The 18,820-nt window shown below is 42.6% G+C and overlaps 1 protein-coding gene across 1 annotated transcript; it reads left to right on the top strand.

Annotated features, from left to right (window-relative positions):
* Nucleotides 1–40: 40 nt before the first annotated feature.
* Nucleotides 41–18,583, top strand: LOC148474899 (uncharacterized). Its single transcript, XM_088457996.1, has 8 exons — nt 41–143; nt 2,915–3,104; nt 4,219–4,297; nt 4,417–4,514; nt 6,353–6,464; nt 15,314–15,411; nt 15,556–16,000; nt 16,817–18,583. The coding sequence occupies exons 3-8, from the start codon at nt 4,264–4,266 to the stop codon at nt 18,124–18,126; spliced, it is 2,097 nt and encodes a 698-aa protein (XP_088314122.1). The 5' UTR covers nt 41–143; nt 2,915–3,104; nt 4,219–4,263; the 3' UTR covers nt 18,127–18,583.
* The last annotated feature ends 237 nt before the right edge of the window (nt 18,584–18,820 follow it).

The following is an 18,820-nucleotide window of genomic DNA, read 5'->3' as shown; positions in this document are numbered from 1 at the left end:
CAGGTGGACCGCAAAACCCGGAAGTCCTGTGGAACGCACATACAGGAAGTTGGGATCATCTTTCTCCCTACAGGCCGGATGCCGGGTGTGTAACGTAACGTTAAAGTCCTCCGGGCAAGAGCGCCGGGCAGTGTCTGAAAGGGGTGAGTAGGTAGAAGATTAGTGAGATAGTTGAGATGTAGTATACATATATATATATATGTTAGACGAGGACACCCCTGTACACAGCCATCTCTAAGCTCACACTTTACATGAAGATATGAGAGTTATTGTTACACTCACATCTAATAATGACACTGGTGCCTAGATAGGTGGGGGTCACGGCAGTGTCACGAGACCGCGCCATAGTGGCCTTTCCCTATGCCCCCGTGATGTGCGTTATTACTGGAACATACCGCACACGCTCTTCGTATATATATATACACCGTGTTACCCCGAAAATAAGCCCTACCCTTAGTTTTGTAACCCGGTCCAAATTAAGCTCTACCCCGAAAATAAGACCTACCTGAATCTCATATTGAGCTGGGAACGCTGCAGAGACCAGCGTTCCCAGTCATGCAGTGCGCAGGTGACGTCATGAAGTCACCCGCGCGCTGAGGATCCTGTGCGGCCGCGCCTGCTGGATCATGTTAGATCCAGTCAGCGCGCAAGTGAGAGCGACATCCCGGACGGCGGCGAGTCAAGGGGGGGGCCTGCATAAGGGTCACTTCTACAAGGGGGCCTGCAAGGGGGGGCCTGCATAAGGGTCACTTCTACAAGGGGGCCTGCAAGGGGGGGCCTGCATAAGGGTCACTTCTACAAGGGGGCCTGCAAGGGGGGCCTGCATAAGGGTCACTTCTGCAAGGGGGGCCTGCATAAGGGTCACTTCTACAAGGGGGCCTGCAAGGGGGGGCCTGCATAAGGGTCACTTCTACAAGGGGGCCTGCAAGGGGGTGGCCTGCATAAGGGGCACTTCTAAAAGGGGGCCTGCATAATGTTAATTAATATAAGACCTACCTCGAAAATAAGCCCTATGGTGTTTTTTTGAACAAAAAAAATAAGACAGTGTCTTATTATCGGGGAAACACGGTATATATGTGTAAAAAATAAAATAGGTAACAGACGGCAGAGGTGAGGAGATTGGGGGGATCTGGAGGAGCGGCTCCACCCCTTGTGGTAGATGGTGAGATGCGTCACTAGGATGTCAGCCAGGGACAAATATAATTCCATCTGGCTCATTTTGTGTTCCTGTATAAAATGTGCACTGATGTTGCCTTTGCAGGTTTTGCTCTTTCCCTGCCAAGCAGCAATTATGACATTAATGTTTAACTAATGTTTGTTTTTATTGTTTTATTCTCGTCTTTATTTAGTCACAATAGATTGCACGTACGTGACTATGTATCCACAGTTTACACAAGTTTGGTCATAAATGTTCCTTTCTTTAGTCTTTTAAAAATTTATTGTGCCCATGATCCTCCGCTCTGTGTCACTGTGACATCACTTATATCTATAGTACAAGTAATAATACAGGGACATGACTGGGGAGGTGAGGGGATCTGGGAGCGTCACAGTGACATCACTTATATCTATAGTAATAATACAGGGACATGACTGGGGAGGTGAGGGGATCTGGGAGTGTCACAGTGACATCACTTATATCTATAGTAATAATACAGGGACATGACTGGGGAGGTGAGGGAATCTGGGGGTGTCACTGTGACATCACTTATATCTATAGTAATAATACAGGGACATGACTGGGGAGGTGAGAGGATCTGGGGGTGTCACTGTGACATCACTTATATCTATAGTAATAATTCAGGGACATGACTGGGGAGGTGAGGGGATCTGGGAGTGTCACAGTGACATCACTTATATCTATAGTAATAATACAGGGACATGACTGGGGAGCTGAGGGGATCTGGGAGTGTCACAGTGACATCACTTATATCTATAGTAATAATACAGGGACATGACTGGGGAGGTGAGGGGATCTGGGAGTGTCACTGTGACATCACTTATATCTATAGTAATAATACAGGGACATGACTGGGGAGGTGAGGGGATCTGGGAGTGTCACATTGACATCACTTATATCTATAGTAATAATACAGGGACATGACTGGGGAGCTGAGGGGATCTGGGAGTGTCACAGTGACATCACTTATATCTATAGTAATAATACAGGGACATGACTGGGGAGGTGAGGGGGTCTGGGAGTGTCACAGTGACATCACTTATATCTATAGTAATAATACAGGGACATGACTGGGGAGGTGAGGGGATCTGGGAGTGTCACAGTGACATCACTTATATCTATAGTAATAATACAGGGACATGACTGGGGAGGTGAGGGGATCTGGGAGTGTCACAGTGACATCACTTATATCTATAGTAATAATACAGGGACATGACTGGGGAGGTGAGGGGATCTGGGAGTATCACAGTGACATCACTTATATCTATAGTAATAATACAGGGACATGACTGGGGAGGTGAGGGGATCTGGGAGTGTCACAGTGACATCACTTATATCTATAGTAATAATACAGGGACATGACTGGGGAGGTGAGGGGATCTGGGAGTGTCACAGTGACATCACTTATATCTATAGTAATAATACAGGGACATGACTGGGGAGGTGAGGGGATCTTGGAGTGTCACAGATATTAGTGTCAGTCCCTTAGTCCTTACTGGAGTTGGGATTTATTACAATGCGCACAGCATATTGTCTTGTTTCCTTCACTGACACAAAGATGTTGGAGCTGCAAGTGATACTATATACTCTACATTTTCCTGTATATCAGAGATTGTTACAAGACTTGTTTTTGTAAATTAAACTCTTGTATATTCTGCAAAATGAACACCTGAATATACAGCTCAATTTAGGTGGAGTTTAATTGACCTTGTCATTGGTGTCTCCCCCAATACACAGAATTACACAGTAGTGAAGAAGACATCTGGTGAGTGTGAGACACCCAGCTGCCATCCCCGTGTGTCAGGAGGACTGAGCAGGACCCAGAGCCCCATCACGGTGCCTCCACCTCACTCAGTGATACACGAGACACAATGACCAGAAGATCCTGGAACTCACCAACAAGATCATTCAGCTGCTGACTGGAGAGGTGACTGCTGGGACTGGGACATTATACTGTAACACCAGGGGATGTGTCTGGGTGATGACTGGAGAGGTGACTGCTGGGAATGGGACATTATACAGTAACACCAGAGGACGTGTCTGGGTGATGACTGGAGAGGTGACTGCTGGGAATGGGACATTATACAGTAACACCGGGGGATGTGTCTGGGTGATGACTGGAGAGGTGACTGCTGGGAATGGGATATTATAAAGTAACACCGGGGGATGTGTCTGGGTGATGACTGGAGAGGTGACTGCTGGGAATGGGACATTATACAGTAACACCGGGGGATGTGTCTGGGTGATGACTGGAGAGGTGACTGCTGGGAATGGGACATTATACAGTAACACCGGGGGATGTGTCTGGGTGATGACTGGAGAGGTGACTGCTGGGAATGGGACATTATAAAGTAACATCGGGGGATGTGTCTGGGTGATGACCGGAGAGGTGACTGCTGGGAATGGGACATTATACAGTAACACCAGGGGATGTGTCTGGGTGGTGACCGGGGAGGTGACTGCTGGGAATGGGACATTATACAGTAACACCAGGGGATGTATTTGGGTGATGACCGGGGAGGTGACTGCTGGGAATGGGACATTATACAGTAACACCAGGGGATGTGTCTGGGTGATGACCGGAGAGGTGACTGCTGGGAATGGGACATTATACAGTAACACCAGGGGATGTGTCTGGGTGATGACTGGGGAGGTGACTGCTGGGAATGGGACATTATTCAGTAACAGCAGGGGATGTGTCTGGGTGATGACTGGAGATGTGACTGCTGGGAATGGGACATTATACAGTAACACCAGGGGATGTGTCTGGGTGATGACTGGGGAGGTGACTGCTGGGAATGGGACATTATACAGTAACACCAGGGGATGTGTCTGGGTGATGACTGGAGAGGTGACTGCTGGGAATGGGACATTATACAGTAACACCAGGGGATGTGTCTGGGTGATGACTGGGGAGGTGACTGCTGGGAATGGGACATTATACAGTAGCACCAGGGGATGTGTCTGGGTGATGACTGTATCATTGTGTGTGTCCGGTTCCTATAAGGTGTCAGGATGTCACTGTCTATGTCTCCATGCAGGAGGGGGAGTATATAGAGGAACACAGGGATCTGTAGAAGGACGTGATGATGGAGAATCACCGGCCCCTCACATCACTTGGTAAGAGGAGACTGTCATTTATTGTACAGGGGAGAGCAGGTATGGGGGCCCCCTATATACACACATCACCTGATAATCACATATATACAATGTACTCAGTCACTGTGTGTCTCCTACAGATGGAGCCAGTAACAGAAATACCCCAGAGAGATGTCCCCGTCCTCTGTATTCCCAGCACTGTACAGAGGAGAAGCACAGGATCCCACAGGAGCATCAGGTAGATGGGATTAAGGGTCTCACCAAATAGCATGGTGACTTTTTACTAGATCTGTAGAGAACTGTGTGTATCTTATACACTGAGATTCTACTAGAATTGCATAGAACACCTATCAAAGACAAATTCAGAAACACAGTGATACAATAGGTCTTGGGTTACTCCCTATGCAGCCCTCAAGTAATTTTTAACTCTTTTTTTTTTTTTTTTAAATCAAGTAATTTTTATTAAAGATGTTCACAAATGTTCACAAATTATAAACAGATTTAAAGATTTAAAATATGTGCAGAGTAGATAAAAATCATAAAATGACAAAATACACATTCAGAAGGTTACCCCGAGTAAGCCAGGCCTAGGACCAATGTAGGAGCATTTACGCAACCAGCGCATGGAGGTAGAAAAACAAAAATACAAAAAAAAACACAGGAAAATTATAACGGAGCACAAAAGAGTAAAAATATTTGTTTGAAAAGAAAAGAAGACACATCACAAGGGAGGATCACCAAGTGGTCTACGAAGGCCCAGGGGGAAAAAGAGCCCAACGGTCCCATAGTTTATGATATTTAAGAAGAGCCCTACGGCTAGTTTAGACATATCTTTCATGGTCAATTGTATCATTCACCAGTACTCGCCATTTGTGTGTATTTGGAGGGTCCGGGGCACACCAGGAGCGAGCAATAATCACTTTAGCCAAAGTAGATAAGCCTAAAACATAACAATAAATTGTCACATTAAACAATTCCTCCAAATCTAGAGCAAATAAACAAAGATTAGCTTCTAATGATGGTAATGATGGAAGTGTAGACTGAATATCCAACCAGACCAACTTCCAAAAATCACTGACCATAGGGCATTCCCATAATAGATGCAAAAAATCACAGACAGATGCATAACATTTGGGACAATTAGATGGGGCATTAATATCAATATGCATATTAGAGACAGGAGAACGGTAGGACCTATGCATAATAAAGTAATGGATTTGTTGAAAACAAACACAGGGGGAGGTGTACCTTATAGAACCCAGTATTTGAGTCCATTGCTCATCCTGGAGAGGACCCAAATTTAATTCCCATTTATTTCGGAGGGGATGAAGGGCATTCGGCAAATTGCGAGAGATGAGTCCACTATAGAGGTAGGAGACTGTCTTACGAGAAGGTACTTGAAGGAGTGCCAATTTTAGAAGGGAAGGGGATCACAATATGGGGTCAGGTCCAAACTGGGCACGCAGGGCATGACAGAGCTGGAGATATCTATAGAAGGCCGAATGAGGAAAGCCGAACTCCACATGCAAATGTTTAAAGGAATGGAGGACATCGTTTTGAAACAGATGTCCAAGTGTTTTGATACCATGAGAAATCCAAAAGGTCTCCGATCCCAGCATGCCCAGTTCAGAGAGACCCCCATTAAACCAAAGTGGGACATCAGGATCCAAACCCTCATCCCCAAATAACCCCTGTGCAAAACGCCAGACCAGTCGGGCCTGACGGAGCAAAGGAGGAGATCCACCTGGAGTTTTAGCAGAAAGCAAAACCTGTAAGGGAGCTAAAGGGGACCCCGTCCGCTCACCAAGGAATCCCGCCAGAGTGGTAGAAGTATCAGCTGTCAACCAGGTAACCAGATGCGAAAGTTGTGAGGCCATATTATAGAATCCTAAATTAGAAAGAGCCAGGCCGCCCGCAAATTTAGGTCTGCATAGAGTTTGAAGTGCAATCCGAGGTCTTTTTTCCCCCCCCACACAAAATAGGAAAGAATAGAGTAGTGCAACTCTTTTTTTACTATATTGCACTTTTGAATTTCAGTGAATAAAGTGTTGTTTTATTGCTCTGTGGGTTATTTAGGGTGAAGATCTGACTAATATGAAGGCAGAAGATAGACAGAGAGAAGAAGAGACTTATGTGATGGGTGATCAGCAGTGTAAGGAGGAGGAAATCCCTACAGATATCAGCACAGGTGAGTGATAAATATTTATTACAGAAAATAGTGTCCTCCCCACACTCTCTGGTGTATCTCATACATCAGGAGCCATCAGTTCCTATTATACTCCTGCTCTCCCCATCACATCATGTCACTGTGTGTTACCAGCCCAGAGATCTGACCAGTCTCCTCCCCACACTCTCTGGTGTATCTCATACATCAGGAGCCATCAGCCCCTATTATACTACTGCTCTCCTCCTCACATCATGTCACTGTGTGTTACCAGCCCAGAGATCTGACCAGTCTCCTCCTCACACTCTTTCTGGTGTTTCTAATACATCAGGAGCCATCAGCCCCTATTATACTCCTGCTCTCCCCCCTCACATCATGTCACTGTGTGTTACCAGCCCAGAGATCTGACCAGTCTCCTCCCCACACTCTCTGGTGTATCTCATACATCAAGAGCCGTCAGTCCCTATTATACTCCTGCTCTCCCCCTCACACCATGTTACTGTGTGTTACCAGCCTAGAGATCTGACCAGTCTCCTCCTCACACTCTTTCTGGTGTTCCTCATACATCAGGAGCCATCAGCCCCTATTATACTCCTGCTCTCCCCCTCACATCATGTCACTGTCTGTTACCAGCCCAGAGATCTGACCAGTCTCCTCCCCACACTCTCTGGTGTATCTCATACATCAAGAGCCGTCAGTCCCTATTATACTCCTGCTCTCCCCCTCACATCATGTCACTGTGTGTTACCAGCCCAGAGATCTGACAAGTCTCCTCCCCACACTCTCTGGTGTATCTCATACATCAGGAGCCATCACTCCTATTATACTCCTGCTCTCCTCCTCACATCATGTCACTGTGTGTTACCAGCCCAGAGATCTGACCATTCTCCTCCCCACACTCTCTGGTGTATCTCATACATCAAGAGCCATCAGCCCCTATTATACTCCTGCTCTCCCCCTCACATCATGTCATTGTGTGTTACCAGCCCAGAGATCTGACCAGTCTCCTCCCCACACTCTCTGGTGTATCTCATACATCAAGAGCCGTCAGTCCCTATTATACTCCTGCTCTCCCCCTCACATTATGTCACTGTGTGTTACCAGCCCAGAGATCTGACAAGTCTCCTCCCCACACTCTCTGGTGTATCTCATACATCAGGAGCCATCAGCCCCTATTATACTCCTGCAAAACCATAGTGATCTGACATCATTTGTGCATCTGAGGCACTTTGGAGGAGCCGTTTTGGATTAGAGTTTTAGCCTCGTCATTGCAGGAGTTCATTAAATTCTTCCTTGCACAAATATGTGAATGTCCTGTGTATGTGCCTTCTGGTTTTTCAAACTGGTCTTTCCATTCCATGAAGAAGGCCAAATGGCATCTGATTCTGACTTGAAAGTAACCTTGCAATTTGAGGATGAGACCCTGGGTCTGCAGGTTGCCGGTATATAAGTTTGGGTGGGTCCACCAAACACAGGACCTATCTGGAACAGAGATACTGGAGATTCCCAATGCTTCTAGATATAAGCGTAAGGTGAAGTCTTTTTTTTCTTTCCCTTTTTCTTCAAAGCTTGAGGATCTTGTTAACAAGGTGTGGTTGCAGCCAGACCAAAAGTTACAGGAACCACACCATTTTCTTCCAGTTATACTCTTCTAGTAATGATATGACAAGGTGGAAATCACCTCTGATTGCACATGACTCCATTTAGAGGTTGTCCAGGTCCACTATCTTTCCCAGTCCTAGGTCCTAGTCCCATCCCATGATTGCACAGGAGGGCCTCCTTCCACTTTTTGTTGTGGCTGGGGGCCTCCCTTTGGCCTATCCTAGATATTCAACTTTTTGTGGTTTCAGCACACTGAACTCTCTGACTCGAGACTACGGTGGCGAAGATAGAGCTAAGAAGACTTTGGAGTCTTAGCTTTTTTTTCCTGCTGTCTTATTCATCCCATAGCTGAATAATATAATTAAAAGTACCTCCCTATATTTTTCTAAGTAAATGGACTCTTGGTTTTGGCCCTTTCGTGTTTCTGGTAGAGGAAAATCTTTAGCCTCAAAGGTTGAGTCTTTTACCACTCAGGAGGACAGCATAAAATGAAATAGGTCTTGTGTGCCTTAAAGCCACCAACCAACCAAGCCCTCAGTGTCCTAGTGTTAAGGGTGGTGTGAAATCCTCTAATACAGGGACAACTTATACCAACCACCTGTTAGGCACAAATTGGAGACCTGAAGTATCATGATTTGGACGAAACAAAATGTTATGAAAATACTCAGTGTAAAAATTTGGGAGACCGATTATCTCAGCAGACATGTCATTCACCTAGGAGACAGGTCACTCTATCTGGACATCTTTCATCAGATTGTGGACAGATGGCTTCAGTCAGACATCGAAATAATGGTGTCTGCTGAACTACAAGGTGGAAAGTTTCTGCTTGGTGATCTTGGATCTGCAATTGCTTCTTGTAGACTCCTGGATGGCTCCATGGCATTTTCATCTGATTTATCTGTTCTCACCGGTGGGGATGAAGCACCACCTTCATAAATAGATAAGAGGCGTTCAGGTTTTGTTGGCGGCACCAGTCTGTGTTATTGAGACAGTTTATGAATGTGGGTGAGTCTGTTGTCTGCTAATTCACAGTCTATTTTATTATCAGGCATAAACATAATTCTTGACAGGGTGATAAAACCATTCTCAGGACCAAATAACGGTTTTGGTAGAAATGATCATAGGGTTTGAGTTATAATTCTTAGTGCAAGAATAGGAAGATCCGAAAAAGACTACTTTCCATTTGACCCGTGTCTAACTGTTCCTTCAAGATTCTTTCAAGGGAGGTTCCACCAAGATTCAGAGATCTGTTTCCTTCCATAAGTGTTGTCGGTTGGGAGTTTTGCTCCTTTGGTTGCTACACATATCAGTGTAAAAATAAGACATAATTGAGTGAAGACGCCCAGAATTAGGTTTATATGATTACATAAATCAGGGATGGGGAACCTTTTTTTCTGCCGAGGGCTATTTTGAGATATATATATATATATATATATATATATTAGGGATGTGCAGGCTCGGATAGGTTCGAGTTTGCACGTGGAGTTCGGATTTTTCCCTCCAAAAAAACGGAACTCAGAACGAGGCAAAACGTCATCTTACATGGACGAACATCATCATTCCTGGTCTTTTGTCCAGGAATGATGATGTTCGTCCATGTAAGATGACGTTTTGCCTCGTTCTGAGTTCCGTTTTTTTGGAGGGAAAAATCCGAACTCCACGTGCAAACTCGAACCTATCCGAGCCTGCACATCCCTAATATATATATATATATATATATATATATATATATATATATATATATATATAAAACATTATTTGCAGCCCCAGTGCAAGCCACACCCCCTCTGTGTGATGTCACACTGGGCGGGGCCACAATCACCAGTGATTACCGCAATGCCCGGAGCATCCTCAGGATGCTCCAGGGAGCTGCAAGGGCAGCGGTGTGACCGTCTGAAGCTTCCTAAGGACTCTCCAGGCGGCACTGCTGCATAGATTCTGGCTGCAGGGTGCCATTCTAGGCACCCTGCTAGCCAGATGAGTCTAGCATAAAAAGATCCGAGGGCCTTATAGGGCCCCGGTCCTGAGGTTCCCCATCCCTGACATAAATGAACAACAGTTTATTGATAAACAATAGGTATTTAATAATGTATAACAGATTTATAAAGGTATAAGCAGACAAGGTTTATGCTCAGCTCTAAATCAGTTGTATTCATTCAGGAAAGAGACAAGGCCTCGGGAATCCTGTTTGTCTAAGAGTTAGACACCCAGATCGAAGGATGTGTAGAGACGTTAGTGGATGGATCACCATCAACCAGCAAAGTCCCAAGTGGAGCATAATGTGTTGCATGAATTCACTTTTTATCCCCTTGAAATTAGGGGAGGTGTCTCCCCAAAATATATACGTTAATGCTCAACTTTTATTAACAGCAGGGGACAGTATTTCCTTAAATATGAATAATACATATGTTTTCCTATGCTGGCTGTTAAGGCCACTGACCTTTTTATTATTATGAATTTATGAAGCTCAATAAGAACTCATCTGTACATGTAACTATGTGATCTGCACAAATTTGAACAAACAACTACAATCAAAATAGCCTTGTTCTAAAAATAAAACCTTCACAAAGCTTACATTAGCGTAAAAATGTGGGACTAGGGTAACACGACAACTACCATTAAACCTACTGGTTACACATAAGAGTCTGGCAACCTTACCAGATGACTTGCCCGAGGAAGCAGTATGCCTTCCGTGAAACGCGTTGCATGAAATTTACCATTGATGGAAAAGATTTTTTTTTCTATTTCATGGTTTAGTTTAATATTTTGTAGAAATTGTATATATACATTTTATATATAATTTTTAACTAACCGTGAAGGTTCCTTTTGTTATGTTATGTATGAAGTTTGATATGTTTAATTTATTTGTTGGTTCAGAGATTATATGATGATATTCTTTTATTCCTATTATATCTTGTTGGTTGTGAAAAAATGAACACACCAAAAAAGTTTGTACAGTTATCTCCGTTTAATTAAAACTTGCTAATATTTTGAACACACTATGGAAGATCTTACAGACACACACACATCTCACAGAGAGAGTAATAAGGTCAAACCTTGTTGTAAAGATGCCTACACACTAGATGACTCGCAAAACATTCGATGTCGCCAACGATTTCCCTTGATCTCCCGGACATATGATATTGTGCTTAGACTGTCAATCTGAACAACAACCTATCGTGCATCCTTAACGAGATTACCTGATCTTACTGCATGTAGGTAAGATCTGAGGATATGACAAATGACCTGCGGGACTGCACATCGACATCGTTATCCTTCTTGGACACTACACGATTTGCACAATTAGTAAATCCGATGAGTCGGAGTCAGCCAAATCGTGCAAAAAAATCTTCTAGTGTTTCTAAGATTAAATGACCTGAGTATCACCTGAGCTTGATTATTGAATATTTTCAGGTTTATTATTAGAGTATGAAAACGCTATCATTAGTGGTATACTGTTGACTTTCTGTTGGTATTCTCTAGATATCGTCCCAAAACCTTTCTCTTAATTCAATCTTGCCGAATTCTCAGATCTTTATTCAGGATGTGTTGCTTATGAAACCACCACTGAGTCCTCCTGTAGTCCCATAGGACTTTAATTTATTGCCAAAGATATTCCAACAGGCTCTTTTTCAACCACTGGACTGGTATTTGGGAATGACAAACAGAATATTCTGTATAGAGGACTCCAAACCATGATGGAACTGGCTTTCTGTGATTTAATATGCTGTGTCTTAACAAACCTACACCGTGCTCTAAAATTATTGTGCAGAAGGAATACTATGTAAATGGAATTACCCAGAATCCCAGTCTCTTATTGGAATGCTGTTGCAAACATCGGGTGGATAATGTGGATGCTTGGAAAACAGAAACCAGATGCACCATACAACCATTAATAATTATGCACAATATGTGAGGTTTTTGGCATAAATTTGGCCAAAATGGTGAGCTTACTCACCATCGTTTATCAGAGGCAGGTGGGCGGGTGCTAGTCCAGATTGAAGGAGTCTCGGCCTTCGTGTGTGTGTGTATATGATGTATGTGTGTATATATACATATATACACTACCGTTCAAAAGTTTGGGGTCACCCAGACAATTTCGTGTTTTACATGAAAACTGACTTTTATTTATTAGATGAGTTGTAAAATGAATAGAAGATATAGTCAAGACATTGGCAAGGTTAGAAATAATGATTTTATTTGAAATTATAATTTTGTCCTTCAAACTTTGCTTTCATCAAAGAATGCTCCTTTTGCAGCAATTACACTATTACAGACCTTCGGCATTCTAGCTGTTAATTTGTTGAGGTAATCTGAAGAAATTTCACCCAACGTTTACTGAAGCACCTCCCACAAGTTGGATTGGCTTGATGGGCACTTCTTGCGTACCATGCGGTCAAGCTGCTCCCACAACAGCTCAATGGGGTTGAGATCTGGTGACTGCGCTGGCCACTCCATTACAGACAGAATACCAGCTGCCTGCTTCTTCCCTAAATAGTTCTTGCGTAATTTGGAGGTGTGCTTTGGGTCATTGTCCTGTTGGAGGTGGAAATTGGCTCCAATCAAGCGCTGTCCACAGGGTACGGCATTGCGTTGCAAAATGGAGTGATAGCCTACCTTATTCAAAATCCCTTTTACCTTGTACAAATCTCCCACTTTACCAGCACCTCACAAATGTTCTTCTGTGTGATCCAAATACCTCAAACTTCGATTTGTCTGTCCATAACACTTTTTTGCAATCTTCCTCTGTCCAATGTCTGTGTTCTTTTGCCCATATTAATCTTTTCATTTTATTGGCCAGTCTCAGGTATGGCTTTTTCTTGGCCACTCTGCCTAGAAGGACAGCATCCCGGAGTCGCCTCTTCACTGTAGACATTGACACTGGCATTTTGCGGGTACCATTTAATGAAGCTGCCAGTTGAGGACTTGTGAGGCATCTATTTCTCAAACTAGAGACTCTAATGTACTTGTCTTCTTGCACAGTTGTGCATCGGGAGCCTCCCACTTCTCTTTCTACTCTGATTAGAGCCTGTTTGTGCTGTTCTCTGAAAGAAGTAGTACACACCATTGTAGGAAATGTTCAGTTTCTTGGCAATTTCTCGCACGGAATAAACTTCGTTTATAAGAACAAGAATTGACTGTTGAGTTTCACATGAAAGTTCTCTTTCTGGCCATTTGGAGAGTATAATCGAACCCACAAATGTGATGCTTCAGATACTCAACTAGCTCAAAAGAAGGCCAGTTTTATAGCTTCTCTAAGGAGCAAGCCCATTTTCAGCTGTGCTAACATAATTGCACAAGGGTTTTCAAAGGTTTTCTAATCATTCATTAGTCTTATAACACGCTTGGCAAATCTAATGTACCATTAGAACATTGGAGTGATGGTTGCTGGAAATGGGCCTCTATACACCTATGTAGATATTCCTTTAAAAACCAGACGATTGCAGCTAGTATAGTCATTTGCCACATTAACAATGTATAGAGTGTATTTCTGATTAATTTAATGTTATCTTCATAGAAAAAAAAATAGCTTTTCTTCAAAAAAATAAGGACATTTCTAAGTGACCTTTTGAACGGTAGTGTGTGTGTGTATATATAAATATATATATACATCCTGGCCGGTTAGCTCAGTTGGTTACAGCGTGGTGCTGATAAATATATATATACATAATACATTAAATATTTTTGGCAAAGGGGGCCTGGACTGCACACCCTAGCTCTTTCTAGTGGGATGTGCTACCTAGATGAGACTTAAATATTACAACATAGAAAGCAGAGAAACCAGATGCACCATACAACTATAATAATTATGCACAATATGCAAGGTTTTTGGCATAACTTTTGCCAAAATGATGAGCTTACTCACCATCGTTAAGCTCATAATTTTGTCCAAATTTATGCCAAAAACCTTGCATATTGTGCATAATTATTAATGGTTGTATGGTGCATCTGGTTCCTCTGCTTTCTATGTTGTAATATTTAAGTCTCAGCTAGGTAGCACATCCCATTAGAAAGAGCTAGGGTGTGCAGTCCAGAACCCCTTTCCCAAAAATATTTACTGTGGATGCTCGCCATACACTTGGAGTTGGTGTCTACTGAGAACTGATGTGCAGAGTCTGATGTATCGGTGGCTTTCACCTTGGACCCCCGCAAGGGGATTTTGACTTCACTGCGCCCAATATGCAGGTCGAAGCCCTCAGTCTGGGTTCTGAAGTACAGACTTGTGGTATGAAGGAACTTAAGTAAGATGGAGACAGGTCACTCTGGAGCAAACAGGAGCGTGGTCCCCAGGAATGGGTCAGAACCAGACAAGCAAATGTGGTACCAGGAAGCAAGCAGAAATCAGGTTTAGGAATAGCTGAAGTCAATTCCAGGAATCACTAGAAGCAGCACCAGGAGTTAAACAGATTCTGATCAAATGGAATATCAAAAGGTCAGAGCCAGGAATCATAATAAACTTGCACTGGACACAATGCTGGAGAGGTGTGAATCATAATACTCTAGAACTGAACAGTGCTCAAAGACTTTCTTTTAGAGGGATGAGAGTTTGAATCTGGCATCAAATGTAGAGTTATGTTTGAAACACCTGGCACTTACTCTGAAACAGAGTTGCACGCGCATCCTTATAGTAGCCGCAGCCGCCAGGAGCGGCAGCAGCAGGGGAGAGGAGATACCAGCAGTACCTGCAGCAGCCAGGAGAGGACTGCTGGAAAAAAGGGACATTAACAGGTGCCAGTTGGCACCTGCCCATGAATGGAGCACCACAGCCCCTGTGGACCAGAGCCACTGGACCTGGCAAGTACGAACCAGGCTCCGGCGCACTGTGACAGAAGGCTTATTTCAGAAAATTAGAGAGCCCAATCATCTCAGGGATTACATTAGGCCCTGCCCGTGATGGTTCTGCTTTCCTGTGGTGCGGCACAAAAAGATCCCCTCTGCTTTTTCACACTGCTGGATTGTGGAGACCCTATGAATTCCTTATTCCATATATTTTGGGAATGTCCAAAAATTTAACACTATTTATAGATATATATACCCTTATTGAAAGAGCTTATTGGTGGTGACATTTCCCATTTATCCAGCATGTCTATTTCTGTATTGCAGTATCTCTAAGTTCAGAACATATATGAGATGTCTTCTTATGTACTTCATAAATGCAGCACAGGCAGTCAGTCCTGCTTTCCCTATCTTGCTATGGTCAGCTGAGGTTACTGTACACACCTGATAATCACACATGTACAATGTACTCAGTCACTGTGTGTCTCCTACAGATGGACCCAGTAACAGGAATACCACAGAGAGATGTCCCCATCCTCTTTATTCCCAGGATTGTACAGAGGAGAATCACAGTGTCCCACAGGAGGATCAGGTAGATGGGATTTAGGCTCTCGACAATATACCAAAGTGACTTTTCACTAGATTTATCTGTTTAATGCACTAATCTACTTTATTTTAATCCTAATGATATCAGACATTACTAAAGTGTTATTTTATTGTTTTGTGGATGAATTAGAGTGAAAATCTGACTTATATTAAAGTAGAAGACCTAGATAAAGAAGAAAAGACGTATGTGAATGATAATAAGGCAGAAGATATAGAGGGAGAAGAAGGGATGTATGTGACTGATATGAAGACAGAAGATATAGAGGGAGAAGAAGAGATGTATGTGACTGATATGAAGACGGAAGATATAGATGGAGAAGAAGAGATATACATGACTGATAACAAGGCAGACGATATAGAGGGAGAAGAAGAGACGTATGTGACTGATATGAAGGCAGAAGATATAGAAGAAGAAGAGACATATGTGACTGATATGAAGGCAGAAGATATAGAGGGAGAAGAAGAGACATATGTGACTGATATGAAGGCAGAAGATATAGAGGGAGAAGAAGAGACATATATGAGATGTGATCAGCAGTGTAAGGAGGAGGAAATCCCTACAGATATCAGCACAGGTGAGTAATAAACACTTATTACAGAGAAAAAAAAGCTTCATAATGTATCAGGAGGCAAATATAAGTTAGGTGTCACCATAGCCTCAGTGGTCATAGCCCCCAGATTATAGGGATAGACGCTCCATACGGACGTTTAGGGGATGGTAAGACAATACCTGCTGAGAAGTGTGGAAATCATGAACAGAGGGATAGCTTTTGACGGGGAGGCTTCTTTTGACAACATTGCTTTTACAGCAAAGTATGTAGCAGGACTGGCTAGCTGAGTCCCCTGGTCACACCCTAGGCAGTCAGAAATTAGCCAAGCTAATCTATTTAAAGGGGGCATTTCATTTGGAGGCATATTAGACTCCCTGATACTAAAATTCTCTGAAGGGAAATCATATAATTTGCCACTAGACCACGGTCTAAATTTACTGTACTTCATTTTAGCAATTTAACATAAAACAATGGAACAGGATGACAATACAGCAGGCACTATATTCCTTGTACCTCTGGACAGCCTTGTCAAGCTTTCAAGATGAAATAATGAAATCAGAGGAGCTTTTTAACACCCACATAAGCTTTTGATGTTGCAAACTAAACTTCTGCTCAAGCATCGCGATTACTAAATCTATAAACACTTCTATAGACAATGCAGTTTAAAGTCACTGTGTGTCTCCTACAGGTGAACCCAGTAACAGTTTAAAGTATCAAGTTAACAAGCTATAAATTGTACCTTACAGCATTGAGAATCTACGCATTCCACAGTAATTTGACAAGTCTTTAAACTTGTCACAGGGAGCATCCATATTACCATAGATTTATTTTGCTTTCCAGCGGATGAACGTAAGAGCAGGAATATCGTGGAAGGTCATCTTATTTTCGCTACAGATTGTGCAACAAATTTGAACAACAGTAGAAAAGATTCTCAAACATCAAACTCTATCATCCCATTTATACAGGGTGCTGCTATATCCGCTGTTCCCCATTATCAAGAGGAATATTCAAACTGTGATCTTGGTACATCTGTTATGCCACCTATAGTTGCTCAAATATTTCCATGTTTTAAACAGAACATAGAGCTTATTACCCCTCAGTCAATTGAGACAGGTGAGAAGCTATTTCCATGTTCTGAGTGTGGGAAGTGTTTTACATGGAAATCACATCTTGTTAAACATCAGAGAAGTCACACAGGTGAGAGGCCATATTCATGTTCTGAGTGTGAGAAATGTTTTACACAGAAAGCATATCTTGTTATACATCAGAGAAGTCACACAGGGGAGAGGCCATTTTCATGTTCTGAGTGTGGGAAGTGTTTTACACAGAAATCAGCTCTTATTATACATGAGAGAAGTCACACAGGTGAGAAACCATTTTCATGTTGTGAGTGTGGGAAATGGTTTACACTGAAATCATCTCTTGTTAAACATCAGATAACTCATACAGGTGAAAGACCATTTCCATGTTCTGAGTGTGGGAAATGTTTTACACGGAAATCGCATCTTGTTATACATCAGAGACGTCACACAGGTGAGAAACCATATCCATCATTTCCATGCTCTGAGTGTGGGAAATGTTTTGCAGAGAGATCAGTTCTTGTATCACATCAGAGAAGTCACACAGGTGAGAAGCCATTTCCATGCTTTGAATGTAGGAAATATTTTACACAGAAATCATATCTTGTTGCACATCAGCGATGTCATACAGGTGAGAAACCATTTCCATGCACTGAGTGTGGGAAATGTTTTACACAGAAGTCAGATCTTGATAGACATCAGAGAAGTCACACAGGTGAGAAACCATTTCCATGCTCTGAATGTGGGAAAAGTTTTACACTTAAATCTGCTCTAGTTAAGCACGAGAGAATTCACACAGGTGAGAAACCATTTTGCTGTTCAGAGTGTGGCAAATGTTTTATACAGCAATATTGTCTTGATGCACATCAGAGAAGTCACACAGGTGAGAGGCCATTTCCATGTTCTGAGTGTGGGAAATGTTTTACACAAAAATCAGGTCTTCTTAGACATCAGAGAAGTCACACAGGTGAGAAACCATTTCCATGCTCTGAGTGTGGGAAATGTTTTACACAGAAATCTGCTCTTGTTAAACATCAGAGAAGTCACACATCATTTCCATGTTCTGAATGAGGGAAATGTTTTACACACAAAACTGTTTGCTACCCATCAGACAACTCACACAGGTGAGAAACGATTTCCATGTTAATGTGGGAAATAACAATCTTGACCTAATCTCAGATCTAATTAAACTATACATTAATGCACATTTAAAAAAGGTGAAACTTTGCATTTACTCATTAAGCATACTATTTCTCCTCAACGTGGCTTTTGAGTGACCTTTCAGCTTTGAGTTTGTTTTAGAAAGAATTGCTTTGCTGTCTTTCATTTTGCCAGGTAATTACTGGAACTGGTAACCACTATACTTTTAACACATCACGTCCCTTACTTGATTGTTTCTAATTGAAATCGCTATGCAGCTGAGCTGCTAATTGAATTCATTCAATTAGGACTCCCCATGGCCAAAGCTTACAATTGGCCCATAACTACTCCATGTTCCCAATCATTTTGTACTATGTGCCTTGTTCCTTCAATACATAATGTATAATGTTTCAATATAATATTTATTATCAATTGTGTTTGCTATTAAATCTTACACATTTATCTTGATTTTTGGTCTGCACTAATATTTTTTCATTTAGTTTTGGACATTTTGACCTAACGCTGTTCCCCATCTCTATCTGCATATAGGAGGGAACATCGTTCACCTTCTAAGATAACAAATAGAGATACCCCGCTATTACCCATAATGCGTCCCAACGAGGTT

Source organism: Taudactylus pleione, unplaced genomic scaffold, assembly GCF_031769625.1.
Source record: "Taudactylus pleione unplaced genomic scaffold, aTauple2 ptg000800l, whole genome shotgun sequence".
In the NCBI taxonomy this organism is placed as follows: domain Eukaryota; kingdom Metazoa; phylum Chordata; class Amphibia; order Anura; family Myobatrachidae; genus Taudactylus; species Taudactylus pleione.
The sequence above is the reverse complement of the archived record's forward strand: the minus strand, read 5'-3'. Positions and strand labels throughout refer to the sequence as shown.

Coding starts and splice junctions, on each gene's coding strand:
- LOC148474899 (XM_088457996.1), top strand. CDS start 4,264: ATGATGGAGAATCACCGGCCCCTCACATCACTTG. Junction 6,465..15,313: donor CCCTACAGATATCAGCACAG/GTGAGTGATAAA, acceptor TGTCTCCTACAG/ATGGACCCAGTAACAGGAAT. Junction 16,001..16,816: donor CCCTACAGATATCAGCACAG/GTGAGTAATAAA, acceptor TTTGCTTTCCAG/CGGATGAACGTAAGAGCAGG.